The sequence below is a fragment of the Varanus komodoensis genome, unplaced genomic scaffold (assembly GCF_004798865.1).
Source record: "Varanus komodoensis strain SLA01 unplaced genomic scaffold, ASM479886v1 scaffold25, whole genome shotgun sequence".
Lineage (NCBI taxonomy): Eukaryota > Metazoa > Chordata > Lepidosauria > Squamata > Varanidae > Varanus > Varanus komodoensis.
This window is the reverse complement of record NW_025335661.1, coordinates 10,240,487-10,256,643: the sequence shown is the minus strand read 5'-3', so window position 1 is coordinate 10,256,643 and position 16,157 is coordinate 10,240,487. Positions and strand designations below refer to the sequence as shown.

Sequence of the window (16,157 nt, the reverse complement as noted above, 5' to 3'; positions counted from 1 at the left end):
AGATAAATAAGACCATGCAGCCCATTTTTTCAAGGAATCTGTTGAAGAGATTAATTCTTCTTTTTTAATTTCTGGGCAGTGCACTACTGTGGCTGCTAGACAAAGAGGGCCATGAGATATGTTGAAGTCCCAGCTCTGTCCTTGGAAACTTGCCTTGTGGTCAGAGCTGAGACACCAAACCTGGAGTGCCACCACCCACACGGACACCCTTACCCTTGTGAGGAGAGAGGCACCATGACAGTGATGCCTCAGCTTCCTGTATTTGTGCTCCAAGGCAACAAACTTGGACAGCCAAAATCAGCTGTCTAAGTGTATGGCAAGGCAGGGACCATACAAATACACCCCTTCTGTCTGCATTCTTCCTGCCACACATAGGATGTTCTTTATTTCTCCAAATATTGGGTGTTGTGGGCATCTGCACTGGATTGGACCCTAAATTGCTTACAACTTAATGCATAGCCTCAACAGGAATCATTAGGAAATGTAGTGTTATATTATTTTTTTGTGAATACCATGAATGTGATACTCAACATTATACTGTGAAGGTATCTAGCCTAGAGCCCCTTCCATTTATCAGGGAGCACTGTGGTAATATTTATGCAAAATGCATTGCCATTGGGGGGCTGCATGCTAATGAATACACTACAACTTCCATTGTGCTGAAAACATGATCTTGTCTCATATGTCAAATACAATGTAAGAATTCAAGTGCAGAAGAAATAAGAAGAGATGGAAGAGGAATACGTCCAAGGAAAAGCTCCCTTTTAAGAAAAAGTGTTTTGCTTCCCTATCCATTAGCTGTACACAAGACTAAAGGAGCAAACAAGCAGGGATTTTTAAAATATGTAGGAAAAATGACAGCTCCTACAAAAACTCATGGGTATGGGGCTAGAGAAGAAGGAGCTGTGGCAATGCATGCTGCCATTCTTTCATCTCACATGGGGTGAAGTCAGCAGGATCAGTACACCCATTCCCTTCCACCCGAAGGCATTGCTGAAAGCAAGAGTAAACCTTTTCCCAAGGATAAGTGCCATTGGAGTCAATGTGATTTACTTCTGAGCAGACATGTGGCTGTCCCATTGTACTTACTCTCTGGGTCACTGGACTAATGAAGAGAGAGAGGATGTGGGGAGGGCAAGCCAGGTGGGAAAGCAATTGAATGCTGATTTGGCTTACCTGCTTTCAAAAGCTGCTGCTGCTGCTGCTGCTAGGCAAAAGTTGATAGTACATGTACTCTTGAAGGCATTACTTCCCACAGTCTGAACCCACTATCGCAAGAATCAAAAATTTAGCAGACACTAGACTATACACTCCATTGAAAATATGTCACAACCTATGACATAACCAGTCTGAAGAAATCTGGGATATAATGGCAGAAATAGCATGGGGGGGCAGTCTGGGGAGAGTCTCATGTGACTTGCCGGGTTAGGCATTCCAATACCAATAAAAATTACTAATATGGATCCCCACTATAAAAAGAATTGTAGCTTGATGCTCTTGGCACAATGTGGTCCCTTTTGTTGAATGGGTCCCTTTTTCCTTTTTCCAGTGGCAGGAAGCTAAGTTTCATATTATTCAACAATCTTCAAGGAGGCAGAGGTGGGGGTGGGATGGGGAGGAGGGGGTTCTGATGGGGAGGGGCAAGGCAAGGCTTCAGCTCTTGTTTTTGGCATGAGGGAGCCAGTGGAGGGAGCAAGAGGGCAGGGTAAGAGGCAAGCGGAGACTTCAGAAGAGACTTGACTCGAACATTTCTTGCAATGACTTTTGACTGGACATGGTCTTGGAAGTTGACTTGCGACTTGACCCAAGACTTGGTGTAAAGGATTTGAACATGCAACTGGTCTCCACCTGCCGAAAGACTGAGCCCCAGAACACACACACAAACTTTTCAAGCTGGTATGTTTGCTCCCCCAGCTCTCATCCCTCTTCTATTCTTTACTAGATAGGTAATAACCTTCTGAGAAATAAATGATATTGTACCCTACAACAAGGATAGGCAAAAGGGACATCTCCAGATTTTTCTTACTTCAACTCCCAGAATTCCTGACCATTGGCCATGGTGGCTGAAACTTGTGGGAATTGAAGTACAAAACACCTGGAGGTTTACCTTCTGTCTATCCCTGCTCTACATTTTTTTAATTATTTTTCCATGGAAATTTTACTTGCATACCTCGGCCCCATTTCAGTCAATACTGGGCACTGACACTGCTTTTGTAAACTATGATGATCAGATTCACCTTCCAGCAGTGGGAAGGGGGAAACATCAGCACCCAATTAAGTGCAAGTACTCATTCTTCTGACAGCTGCAACTGAAGGAAAATTGCTTAAGCTATAGGAATCAAATCTGTAATTATTTTACACTGAAACGATTGAAAGTTTCCTTGAAAATGAACTTTCAATTTAGTAAGAAATTGTCCCCAATGAAGGGACTCCAATTTTTAGCTCCAGATGCCGAAGACTTCACCAACTTTTAATGAGAAGAAAACCAGTGATTTTTTGACACATGCCTTGCAAGAGATAGCAGTTTGAAATGAGAGCTGAATGATGTCAAAAGGAAATTGAATATTTCAATAATAACCCTTCCAAGGAAAATAATCCATAGTTCAGTTTATATCTCAATACAGTGGATGGCTTCTGGGCTGACATTCAATCCTCTAAAGAAATTTCTAACTATCAGCAAAAATTTCAAAGCTTTCCAACTGGAATAGGAACCAATGTGGTCCAACTGACTTGAAAGATATTCAGACCACACAAAATCCCTGTGAATTTAACCATGGTAGCATTGAATTAGGGGTTCCACCTCTTTGTTTCTGGCATGCTCCCCATTTTAAACAGCTATATGGTGAGTACATACAGCAGGGTCCTCCCCATACTGGGAATAGTTACAATCAGATTGAATTTGACCAGTGCAGATAGATGAGGATTGCAGTTCAGTTCATTTTTATATGAATTTTCCCAAATCCATGAAGTTCACCAGGAGAGAACAGCTTGATTTTAAAATAATGAATAAATGCAGAAGGTAAATCTGACATATTCACCCATCCCTATCTTACACAACATTATCTGAATGTAAGCTTTATTGAACTGCTCTACCTCAGCTTGTTATGTCACATCTATCTTTCTCTTTTTTTATGGGACAGTTGTGCAGTGATTTGGAACTTCAAACAACAAGGCTGTGTGGATATGTACTAAGTTGCTAAAATTCCAGTGAGATGGGAATGTCCTCCAATTATTTTGATCAAGGCTAAATTCTAGCTTATTTGACAGTAAGCATTATAATAGATTCATGGAGACTTTTTAAAAACATTTAATCGGCTATCCTGATATAGACCTACAGCTCCCAGCATGCCTAAACCAGCATGGTGAGAGTCATAGTCACTTTTTCTGTCTAAAATTGCATAAGATTGTGCCTCTTATGTAGTTTAATTAGTTTTCAGGCAAGACTATCCCACTCGCTCCCTGCTTCCCATTCCTTTGAACACACTCCAGGAGGAAACAGAGGCATCTGATGGTGTCTTTTCTTTTGGTTGCAGGCATTGTGGCAGTCCTTTTCTGTGGAGTCACACAGGCCCATTACACATACAACAACCTGTCAGCAGACTCCAAAATGAGAACAAAACAGGTAACATGCAACACCTTTCTTCCCAGCCCTTGCTTACTTTGTAACTTCTGTTGGGAGTAATGACTGAATCGCAAGACTGACAGGATAGCTGGAAGGGATTTCATTAATGCAAAGAATAAAGCTTGCATCTTCATTAAAGGAAAAGAATACTGCTGCTAACTATGCCAGGAAAACTTCCATAATTCCTCTGTGAAGCCAAAAGGTCTGTTTTTCCTTAGAGGGCAGAATCATCAAATGCCAATCTAGATGATGAAATATACAGAAGTGGTAATATTCTGCGGGACTTTAGATGACATAAAGCTGAGGTCCCTTTGCTGGACATCTGTATTTCTGACTTTGTTTTGCTAGGAAAAACTAATAGCGCCCCGCACCACGCCTGTGCCAAGGCATTTCCTCAGGACATGCTAGGTGTACAGTATGAAATTCCCTCAGGACATGCAAGGTTCCACTTAACGATGGCAAGTCTATAGTCACTGTAGGTTCATTGAACATAGTTCTGTAGCTCTTTGGATTCTAGTTTAGCAGTTGATCAGCTTTGTTTTCAGGTAATCATCAGGTACAGTTTAAAAAATGTAGAACTGTCTTATGTGAGCCTTTAAATCAGGTGGCTTTCCAAATGCTTTGGACTTAGCTCACAGCGTCCTTGACCATTGGTTATGCTGCCAGGGCCTTCTGAGAGCTGGAGTCCAAAACTTTGAAGTTCTCCATTCTCCCATCCCTGCTTTAGATGATCCTTTACTTGATATTGGGCATTGCTGCAAAATGTGGAAGGACAGCCTACTACATCTGGAGGCCTTCCTGCTCATTCTGCTGAACAGGGCCCAGGACATCTGCCCCAACATCCTACTCTAATAGAACTATTGGCAAGTGTGTGTTTCTGGAGCTATTCTGATGTCATTTTGCTGAGAACAGGGCTCTGCTGTCTCATGACAGCTAAACAGAGCTTCAGAAAGGGTGAATTTGGTCCATGTTGCCATCCGAGAATCATGAAAGTGAGTGACGATGGCTGAAACAATACATATACTTAGGTAAATATTGGTGTCTGAATCAGCTCTTGTGCAGGTCAGGCAGGGTAAATGCAAAGGCAGAGGAGTAAGACTCAAACAGTTTTATTGACAATACGGGTGAGTAGCGCATGGACTACCTGAAGCCCTCAAATGGGCCAGGGAATCCATCCCTACTGTCCAGTTAATCAGCAACCAGATGATCAGTGGAAGTCCAGATCAGCAGAACCTCTCCCTCTCCCCCAGCAGCAGTGGATAGGATCACTACCTCTCTGCTACTGTTAAGAGAGAGAAAATCATGCTCTTGCTCAAGATCGAAGGAGTTTAAGCTGATTCCTGCAGCCCAAACAATCCTGAGCAAAATTACTCTTTTCCCACCGCTGTAAGGTTCAGTTCCAGGACATAGGCAGTAGGTGTATATAGCTGAAGCACCAGGCTCAGGATGATGCAAGTGGATGGAGATCTTGGCATTGATGAAGAAGAACCACAGGCAAAGCTGAAGGATCGGATACTTTCAGTCCAGAGAAGGACAAGAAGCACAGCCAAATCAGTAGCAAGTGAGAGTCAGATAACTAGCAAGGCATGGTAGGTCATAGTCAAAGGCAAAGATAGGAACAGGTGAGGTGACATATCTGACAAGGTGTAGCAGGATCATAGGCAAGAGCAAGGATCAGGTACCTGGCAAGACAGGTCAGACCAGAAGCAAGAGCAGAGCCCCACTTATCTATGCATCTCCAGCAAAGTAAGGAACAGGCAGAAACCAAGGAAAGGCAAGACTGGAAACAGAATCAGAACCATGATGCAGCCACCACAAAGGCCCATGTTGCTGAATATGCAGACAGAAGGAAGCAGGGAAGCTTTCCTAGCTGTGCCACATGAGTGCCTTCCAGGTGCCTACAGGTATGATCCTGGTCTTGCAAGCACTTGCAGAGTAAATCACATGGTGCTCTTCACCATCAGCAGTGGGGAGCTGTGTCAAGACTTCACATCCTTGACAATGAGAGCTGAAAAAACATTATTATATTATTTAGCCATTTTGTTTTTCTTTCACTTTTCCTCTAAAGTAGCTACAGAACTCCACTCTGGATAGGACCCTAGCATGCAAGGCTTTGAAGAACCAGATATATGAAGCCTGCACCTGCTCTGGAGGAAAAATGGGGAAAGGGCGTAACTATTAGACATTGTACAGATCAGGGCCTGAGCAACTTGTAAGTGCCTGCAGAACCAGGAACACCTTTGCAGGTACTTGCAGGGACCAGCTGAAAGCCAATTATGCAGTACAACTGGAGGCCCTGGAGACCAGTGCTGTGCTGCCCTTAACTCCAGCAATGCAAGTTGTCTTTGTGACTGTGTGTGTGTGTGGACTTGCTATATCTTCTTGCTGGGATCCTGGTGTCTGCCTTGTTCCTGCTGCTTCCATCCTTGTTTGCAGTTCACCATGCTTTCCCAGGTACCTGTATCCTTCCCCAATCTAAACATGATTGTTTTTCTGGTACTTGATCTCTAGAATGTTTTCTTGGATTGTGATCATGGGCTGTGTATTATTGGACTGGATTGACTTATGTCTTTGATCTTGCAGTGTTAAACCAACACACATCTTGCTTCTGGCCCTGTTGCAGGAATCCACCTTGTACCTGTGTCCTGGTGTTACAGTCTTGATAGCTTGCTGCCCATAACCCAGACCTTACCGACATACATTTTTTGCCCTTAGACTTCTTTAGCTCCAATCCAAGGCAGGATTATTACTTCTCTGTTGTTAATAACAGTGGAGAAATAGTGAAACCTTCTGCATCAGGGTTGCTAGATATGTGGCTACAGTTTCCTTATCCCTGCACCAGCAATCTCGAGTAACATCACCATTTCTCCCCTGCAGTTAGGTGTGGGGAAACAGTGATCTACTCTGCAAGATTCCTGAGAGTGCACAGAGGCCCTGACCTTCCTACATTACCATGGTCTCTCTCGGCAGGAATATAGTGTATCTGTGTATTGATGAGAATGGGGGGGATAGATGTACACTCTCCCGCCCAGTGCTAGCTCCACTCATCTATGCTCCCCCTCCATAGCGGCTCCTGGGGCTCTTTGACCCAAAAATGTTGCTGGCCCCTCCTATGCAGTGTTTAAGTGTTTTTGTTGCTTGGATAAATGAGGAAGCCTGACCTGGAAAAATCTGAAGAGGAAATAGCTAATCATCTGATCTGCTCAGACCAGATGGGGAGAGGGTGTGCACATGGTTGGACTCCTTGATGCTCCCTCCTTTGACCATCGCGTTTTAAGACAGCCATAGGGCACAGCAAGCCCATGAAAAATGAGCAGAATGTATGTGGGGGCATGGAAGATTTGTTCATCCCTTTTTAACTGCACGTTGGCACTGGCTGCAACAGCAAACACTGTTGGGAATTCTTCCAACTACTTAGATAGAATTGCTGTTGTGACTGTTAAATTCAGTTTACATGTGCAGTAAATTGACAATGTCACGTAAACAGTGGAATACCCTCCAGTTACATGTGTTATAAGACTGCAGAGAGAAATTTAAATCCATTAGTACATTTGGGGGAGAAAGTTATGTTACATAAATGACTAAAAACAATGAAGTCAGTGACTATATTATATTTAACATTTTCACTGCTGGCACAATGTTTTATGAACTAAGTGTGGAGTCACCAGAGATTTGTAATTTCCATTACCTTTGCCCTGCTAAATAGTATAGCCTGAAACTATTGTGCCCATCTCCCAGTTGCTGTTTAGAGGGCATATTATGGGGCAGTGTTGTCTAGCTGAAGCATTGTCTTCTTGTCCTCTTACCTTCCAGCTACTATACATGGGGAGGGGTCATCCGAAGCCCCAGCCAGACATCCTGTACCTAAACAAGTCTCCTAAACTAGACTCCAACATTCCACCAGCTAAGCTTCCAAAAATCCTGGAAGCATTTGAACATATTCCAGTCAATACATGGCACAAATGTCCATCAAATCATATAAATCTGGCAATGACCTAACATTGACATGTTACTTGGACTCACATTGAAAAACTCATACTTGCACATCAAGGTGCAGAGAAGGAACAGTAGGTACAGCTGATCATGAAGATGTACCAAAATCAGCACATAGTCTGATAGAGGAATTCCCTATTGTGTGTCTTGTAAGACAAGATCAGATGAGAACATTCCCGTGACTAAATCCTCACCGAACCCATAGCTGGTTCTGATTTATTTTTACAGCATTTGTGTGTGCTGCTTTCAGTCCTAACGCTTTCACGTTAGGAGCTTCTGTGGACATTTGTGTTGTTTTACCACAAAAACAAATACCAATCAAGAAGCATGCAATTGCATTATTCATTTTAATTTTAAAAATGTAATTGAAATAGCACAAAATATGCCGTGGGGAAGTTCTTAATATTTCTGTCTCCAAAGAACATTAGCCTGAATGTGGCAATCTCTTCTGAGACTTGAAAATGTGCATCAAAATAGCACTAATATCATGGTTCAGCTCCACACTGTTCTGTTAAAAATCACAGCTTTGCTTTTGGAAGGATGGTGCGAACACAACAGCATCTTCTCACAGGCAGGAGACAATATAAACCATCCTTCTGAGATTCCTTTAGTGAATGGAAATAAATTTTGGTACATGTCTGCCTGCTTTTAACATCTCTGAGGTGGTACCATTATACCTAAGAACACAATATTGAAATGAATGGGACTTGCTTCTAAGTAGATAATGTGTTGGATTGCACTTTCATATCCCCATGCACTTAGCACTAAGTCAAGCTGCCCTTTCTGCAGCCTGCCACTGAAAACAGCAGGAAGATAATCACATGAACTGCTTACAGTATGTGTCAGACACAGAGGGAGTAGCAGAAATAATGAAACCAGCTGCATGCAGAGCTTGAACCAACTGCGTGCAAAGCTGCTGCCATATGAGAGGAAGGCCAAGCCATCCTAGAAATAGATCTCTGTGGGCAGTTAGGGATTTGTGCCCAAATCTGGGCCTCTGGGCTCTGGCGTATGTGCAATCAACCTGGCCACCAAGGACTAAGCTGGGCCCCAACCAGGTAGGGACCAGGATTGCTAGGCTGCAAGACATGGTGTGTGTCCACCCCCTCTCTGTAGGGACAATTGGGCCTCAACTGGCCTGAGCCATGAGACGAGGGCAGTTTCACTAACCTGGGTGCATTGAGACTGCTAGGTTTGGGCACAGTACAATCTCATGCAGGGATGCTTTGCCACAGGCCTAGGCTCCTACCATCCCAGTTCCAGAAAGGAGGGCATGGCAAAGGATTGCACGGTGTGGCCCAGCCCCTGTGTGAGTGGATGCTCTGCTTCCAAAACTGCTCCAACAAGGTACAAAGGTTGTCCTTGGGTCTCTCCTCTTGCATGAAGTACAAGAGCAGGCTGTGAATATCTCAGCACATCCTATTGTGTCACTCTGCCCCTGCCCCATACGGAGCAGGCATAGAAGTTTCCCTCCTGTAAAGCCAGTTCCTGCCCTAGGTATGTGCCCTGGGCAGGAAATGGGCTTGCTGTGATTCCAAATAAAGTGCAGACCTGGCCTCAGTCCTTTCCAGGCAGAGGGCAAAAGAACAATAACAGAGCAATTGTCCAGACGACAAAGAGAGCTAGCCCAAGACTCCCATTCTTGTTGATTCAAGTGTAGCAATGTGCTCTGGGATCTATACATGAACAGCCTAGCCTTGTTTTCAGTGCTGATAATGGAAAGCTTCAAAGAGGGTCAATTTGACCAGTGCTGCCATCTGGGATGTAAGAAAAACAGTGGGAAGCAACATATATATATTCAGATAAGAGGTCTCATACAATTAGCTGTGTCTGACTCAGCTGCCTTATGATTGGGGCCAGGCTAAATGCAAAGGCAGCCTGTATACAGCAGGGGTACACAATCTGCAGTGCTAGAACGACATGCAGCCTTTGTTCTAATTTCAAAAACCCTGCGCATGCAATCTGTTTAGGCTTCAGGCAAGAGCAATCTGTCCCTTCCCTGGCTGCCTTCCATATGGGAGAAAAACGGATAGTGGAAAGAGAAAAGGGGTAACCCAAGCACTTCTGGCTGTACCCCTGTGCACCGCTGGCTTTGGCCCATCTACTGCCAGAAAACAGTCCCTAACAGGAGAAAGGTTGCCCATCACTGTTGCAACAAGGATAAGGCACACTATGATTACCTGGCCTGTGGTGGCCAATTGGTATAAAGAAGCTGCTTTGGTTGGACTCTTTTGGCAAGAATTGACCTTCTATATAGATATAGAATTTGATATAGAATTTGACCTTCTATATTCTGGAATCCTGATATCTAGTGTTGCGCACATAGACAGCACTTAAGCAGTGAGAATTTGCAAGCACATAAGAATGTGCACCTTAAAATCTGGCTTTCTGTAAAGGAGTATGACATTTAGCTGGGCAGCCAAGTGGTTGTGTTTTAGTGTGACAAAAGACCTCATCCTTTTTAATAATGCCTTTCTGGACATGGTCTAGTACCCTCTGCTGTAGTTGTAGATACAGTAAACCCTTTATAGATAATTAATCCACACTTTCCAAATGGAAAGATCACCTCAATGTCGGGATTTATTGGTACTTGCAATCCTGGTGCCTCTTGACTTTGAACAAAGCAGAAAACACTTTCATCCTAGAGAAAACCATCAGAAGAGGCTAAAGATGACCAAGATGGCTTACTATCCCCAGAGATGAGCAGTTTTTGTTGGAATCTTTGGTATTAAAAATGTGCCCAAGGTCTGATATATAAATGAGTTATGGAACCATAGCCTTATACTGTTGATTGCTTGTACATGTGTAGGGCAAAAGTAGAGAGGTAGGATTATCCCCCCTCTCCAGTATCCCTGCATGCCTGCCTGACCTTCACACATTGAGCATGGAGGGTTGGAAAAGATTGCGTTCATTTGAATGGTTTAATGATATAGACAAACCTGCATTACAGTTCTTCAGAAACTGGATGCCAAAGACCAGCAACCTTGAAAGAATGAACAGTATTGGCTCATGGTAGGAGACTCCTCCAAACACAAGTGTGTAGCCTACACCCCTCAGCCTAATTCAAGAAGCTTTCTCCAACCAGTCAGTTTAGATCCCTTGGATCAGCCATATGTTCCCCCAGATGCCTCCTGGGTAGACAGGAAGGAAGTAGAGCAGGGAAGGAATAGCTCCGCCTTCCTTTTGCCTCTGTCCACTCCCACCATTGGCTTTCTGCCCCCAACAGATTAGTCCCACAGGAATTCAACCATCAACAGAAAAAAGGTTGACAGTCTTGCCATAAGGAATGGCTATGGTATATAATTGTAGTACAATTTAAGCATGTACAAGACATCAATCTTGTTGTGACAGCTCTTAATGAGAAATTCCACCTTTATTTCCATATTTCTAGGTCAACCACTACAATGCTGGTGTACCCCAGAAGTGTTGGCCTACAGCTCCCTCGATGCTTGGTCAGCATGACCAATGGCTAAGTATTACGGAGTTGTAGTCCAACTGAGGGAGCAACTTTGGAAAATGATGCTCTGAGGATAAAATAGCTACGTGTTAATATACTGACAAATATTTGGTTTATTTCCCTAACATTAATAATCTGCGCACTGAATCCCAGAACTAGGTCAAGACATAATCTCACCCCCATACCACATGCCACAGATAAGCGAAGTCACGCATGATTCAATAGATAAAAGAAGATCAAGCTTCTCTGGGTACTTTGTAGCCACTGAAGCACCGACCGTGTCCAAGGTTAACCCTGAGGCGTATACAAGCAATCGCCCATTTTCTGTCTTGATTCAGTTCCCCACTTGCCCATGGGTACCATGCATGCACATGAACGATGCAGATTCCAAAAGTAACTCACCATGCAGCCAATGCAAAACCAACCAGCGGGCCAAGACTCAGGTGAACAGCCCTGTTACATCAAATGACTTTGATATGGTACTGGTTCAGACCAAGAGGCCACCAAAAAAACCCCCCTCAGAAGCAGGCAGCTCTGCTGATGTTGCGGCTAATAGAAAGTAGAAGTGATCTTCTCAGCTTGAGCAGCTGATAGCCCTTTAATGATAGGCTGCTTTTTGGGGGTTTTTTAGAGGTCTCTGGCCTGATTTATGAAAAACATAAGTGCTGCAGATGGCTGTAGCCTTGTTAGCCCTGACTTTTCAGCACAGAGAGAACCTGACTTGGTGATTTTTAAATCTAGCCTCCCTTTCACTTCATACTATAAAGAACCCTGCTGGGTAATCAATGCTGTCACAGAGATTGGATTTAAATGACCTATGTATCTTCAATATGATTAGAGTTTGATAGCAAATGAGTTGAAATTATAGGAGATTTTCACTTATATAACCTCATTTTGCTTTTTTACAAAAGTGTATTTGATTAGAAGAAGCCTAAATTTGGAAGTGTGCCAGGTTTATTGTCTGTAAAGAGTGCTGAAAGATCTTCAAAAAGCTCTATGGATTAACAGACCACTGTATACGAAGTATAAAAGACCTGCACCCTTTATTTTTAGAAGAAAAGTATATGAAAAGAACTCCCTGATTTGTCATGAAACAAACATCAGTATTTGAGTATCTTAGTAGGAATCACCCAGACTATGAATTTCCAGTATGGACCAATGTACTGTTGTGCATACAGGCTGCCCATTCATCTCATGGATGCAGCAAATCTCCATAAGTGAAGGAATGCCCACAGAGACTGGCTGTTGCCTTTGAAATGACAAATGCAGCTGTTTGGAACAGTTGACTCAAGTACAGTTCAGAATATGTACATCTAGAAGAAATCATTCATTGTAGATGGTCATGTTAACATTTCTCAGATTTTTGCATGCTTTAGAAAAATGCATAAAGCATTTGGTGCGGGGGGATAAGAATGCATTATTGCTGATATGCTGGAAGAGATGGCTCCTGATGGAGGTTTAATAACAAATAAGCATGGGAAAAAATTATAGAAGAAAGGCGTATTTGTGGGTGTATGATGCAGACTCTTCTACCACTGTTTTTATAGATGCCAGCTTTTCTGAGAGCGAGTCTTATACAGCTGTCATTGTCCATGGTATACACATTGAAGCTCAGTGTCCTTTCATGGTCTTTGATACAATTTAGTAGGAATCTACAGGACCGCTCCAATCAAAGTATTTCGCCATCAGGCATGTCTCTTGCCACAAGATCCATTTTTCAGGATTGATCTCATCTATGTGTGTCTTTTAAAGAAAAGAAAAATACTATGAGAGTTGAGCCTTAGATCTTCACTTAAAAGAAACGTTACAAGTCATTCTTGCTCAGCACAGGAATCAGAAAAACTGATGCATTTCACTTATTGCCTATGAACTCTGCTCAGCAATGGTTTTCTTTGCACTTTGGTGTTTGCACTTGCTTCATCTGCATTAGCTTTTCTTTCTGAAAAGCAACATCATTTTGGATGCTAGGAGTCTGCAGAAAGATAATGTTAGATGCAAAACCCTTTCCAAACAGCCTCATAAAAGATTTGACAATCTGTTTAAACATTCAAAATGCCTTTAAATATTAATAGCATCCTTCGGATTGTTAAAGTGGCAATTCACACTATATGGTGGCAGGGTGGCAGATGCTGCTTTTGGCTGAAATCAGCTAAATGGGCTTTTAGAAGCATGAGCCAAAATGCTTCTTTTGTTACATGGAAATGACCTGATAGACTTCTACATATGGACAGATGTACTGTTTGCTTCACTGCCTGCTCGGGTGACCATGTCTCCTATTTGTAGAGAGTCCTCTATTTGAAGGTTTCAGACAGCTTTCTGCAACTTGAGTGCATCCTATATTTCAGGGGCATGAGTGAGGTGGCCCTTGGATTTCATGCAACTTCTCAAACTATTTCTGGTGTCCCACCAGCCCCTCTATATGCCACTGCAGCACCGCCAAGGAAATTCCTTCCTTTATCTTGGATCTCTGATGAGAGATTGGAGATGAACAACGGTTGTGCCAAGGGTGCTGCAGCAGAACAGATGGCAGAAGACAAATCTGTGACCATGAAGCAGCCCACATTGGGCTCTGTGTGTCCCCACTCACATCCCAGTATGTATGAGAAAGGGTGCTTGAACGGTTCTCCTATCGCGGTTTAAAGATTAAAAGTGAACAAGCAAACATAAAGCTGTTGCCCATGAACTGGTAGCACCAGAACATCAAATTGAACATACAGACACACAGGTACTGGATCACATTTTTCTACACAATGGTTTTAGCCCTATTTAAGAGTAATCATTATCCCTAAATTTGCATCTGTGAACAGGTACATTTCATTCATAAGATATTTTTGCCCCCCCCCCTTTTTGGGTGATGCATTTCCTCTTTTGCGGGGATTTGTAATCGGCAAACCTAGTTTCTGTCTTCATCCAGCAAGCACATATTCGCAGTCTACACCTGGCTTTTATGTATACTCCAGCTATGAATTGTGCTGGCACATTGGTCATAGCAGCAGTCATACAATTCTAGAGTTGGATGGGAGTTAGATGGGTCATTGGAAGTCATCTAGACTGGCAAGGGTCATACAGATGTCATTACATCAATTCTGATTTTTGTTTCTGAGATCATCAGGCATCTTTCATTCCATTGTCTGCCTCTTCTCAATTTCCTGGACTTCCATTAGCAACAGAAAGTGCAAAATTGTATATGCATTTCCAAAAGAGTGGAAAAACCTAAATGTGCATTTTCATGCTTTAGTCTGCATGGAGGAAAATCTACTTATTTGGCAAAGGTCCCCCCCACCCCTTTAATAATTTTATATGACTAAATTGGTGTACAATTCCAGAAAGTTAAAAATCTGGCCCACACATCTGAGAAAAAGCCAGCCTACTGGAAAATGCATGGGTCAGAGTCAAAGAAATCCATGCCCATTTGAATCTGTTGTAGATTCTTCCAATTTTTCCAAGCCCAAAACCTCTGCTTATACCAGGATGTAAATCTAGCATCTATGGCTACTGGCTGCTCCCAGAAGCTTTCATTTACCACACCTGAGAGTACATTCAAAGGGTTCCAGTGAGGATTGGGGCAGCTCTACTGAAATCAGCAAGACATCCAGCAATTTTCAGCATGCTTTTATGACCCTTTCTCATTTATGCACAACATGAGCATTGAGAATTATTATTTTTTATTATTATTATAACATTTCAATTGCAAATGTTGCGGCATGATGTCAGTGAATAGCTCCTGTATGAGAGCACAGAGCCAAATTTAGAGGTCTCAGAGGCTCTTGGGCCTGCCTGATTTACTCACCACTCTTAGGAATGGAGGGCAGGTCTCACATCTTCCCCTTCTCTCCCTGAGCAATGTCTGATTCATGGTGGACTTGTGCAGAAAGCACTAGTGCATCACAGGTTAGTGGCTTCATTGGTCTGTGGCAGGGTAGCCATGTATTCTCTTTCAGAAATACCCCTCACTCTGAAGGCCTGTCCATTATCTCAAAGGGCTCTCCAGTCCACATCTGGTATGGAGATAAGGAACCATCAGAAGGAAGAGCTTGACCCTTCAAGTTGCCTATCAGCTACACTTGGAAAGCAGACTGAGCAGCCATACAGGTCATCTAGTCAATCTTCCTAATAAGTATTTCTATTTCAATTGGACTACTCATATCTAAATTTGCATCTATAACACAAATTAGCATATGTAAATCTGTAGTGCACCTTTTCTGGTGAGTCACAAGTGGTCATCTACTTTCATGTGTATTAAAAGTTTTTGATAGGCTAAGTGAAGTTTTGTTACAGTTTGTCTCTTAGAGCTGCTTGTTTTAATGTCAGAGTCCTGATCTAGCCAAGGCACCTCATATTTATTTATTTATTTATTTATTTATATCCTGCCTTTTTCCTACAATGGGCTCAAGGCAGCTTACATCTCCTCCTCCATCTTATCCCCACAACAACAACCCTGTGAGGTAGGTTGGGCTGAGAGTCTGTGACTGACCCAAAGTCACCCAGTTGGCTCCATGGCTGAGTGGGGACTAGAACCCAGATCATCTGAGTCCCAGTCCCATGCTCTTAAGCACTACACCACACTGGCATATTTGAAGATGCTTAGGAAGTAATTGAACTACCTGTGACAAAGATGATATACAGCTTATTGAATATAATTATGAATACAGAGCAGAATATCAACAACCCAAAGAAAGCTTGCATTCCCCTTATCTGTTCCCTGAATAAGCCAATGGATGCTCTATGAACCTCCCAAGTTGCCTGGGCAGGCTGTGCAGCCATTCTTGTCCTCAAGCCAAGAACAAAAGACTTAAAAGACCAAGAACAAAAGATTTTATAGTGGTCTTCTCTTCTGCTATTTCAGTCTATGTGCATACAGGCTCTAATTCCCTGCCTCTTCCTGGGAGATGGCAGGTGCTGAGCTGCTGCAGTAAGGCAAACAGTTTCATTCTCAAAGCAAAAGCAGCTCTTATCTTCAGAATGATTGGAGAATGCAGCTGTCGCCTCATATTTCCCTCTTTTCAATAAAAGGTATGGGGTCCTCTTTTCCCCTTGGATTCTTATCTGTTTGGCACCTGAGTGTCTCTGTAGCTTGACAATTCT

At 42.9% G+C, this 16,157-nt stretch overlaps 1 protein-coding gene across 1 annotated transcript in view; it reads left to right on the top strand.

Annotated features, from left to right (window-relative positions):
• SLC9A9 (solute carrier family 9 member A9) overlaps positions 1 to 16,157 on the top strand; it is a 332,462-nt gene that overhangs the window by 136,650 nt on the left and 179,655 nt on the right. Inside the window, exon 9 of the mRNA XM_044432976.1 lies at positions 3,534 to 3,622. Coding sequence (XP_044288911.1) covers positions 3,534 to 3,622 — 89 coding nt within the window. The remainder of the gene's footprint in view (positions 1 to 3,533; positions 3,623 to 16,157) is intronic.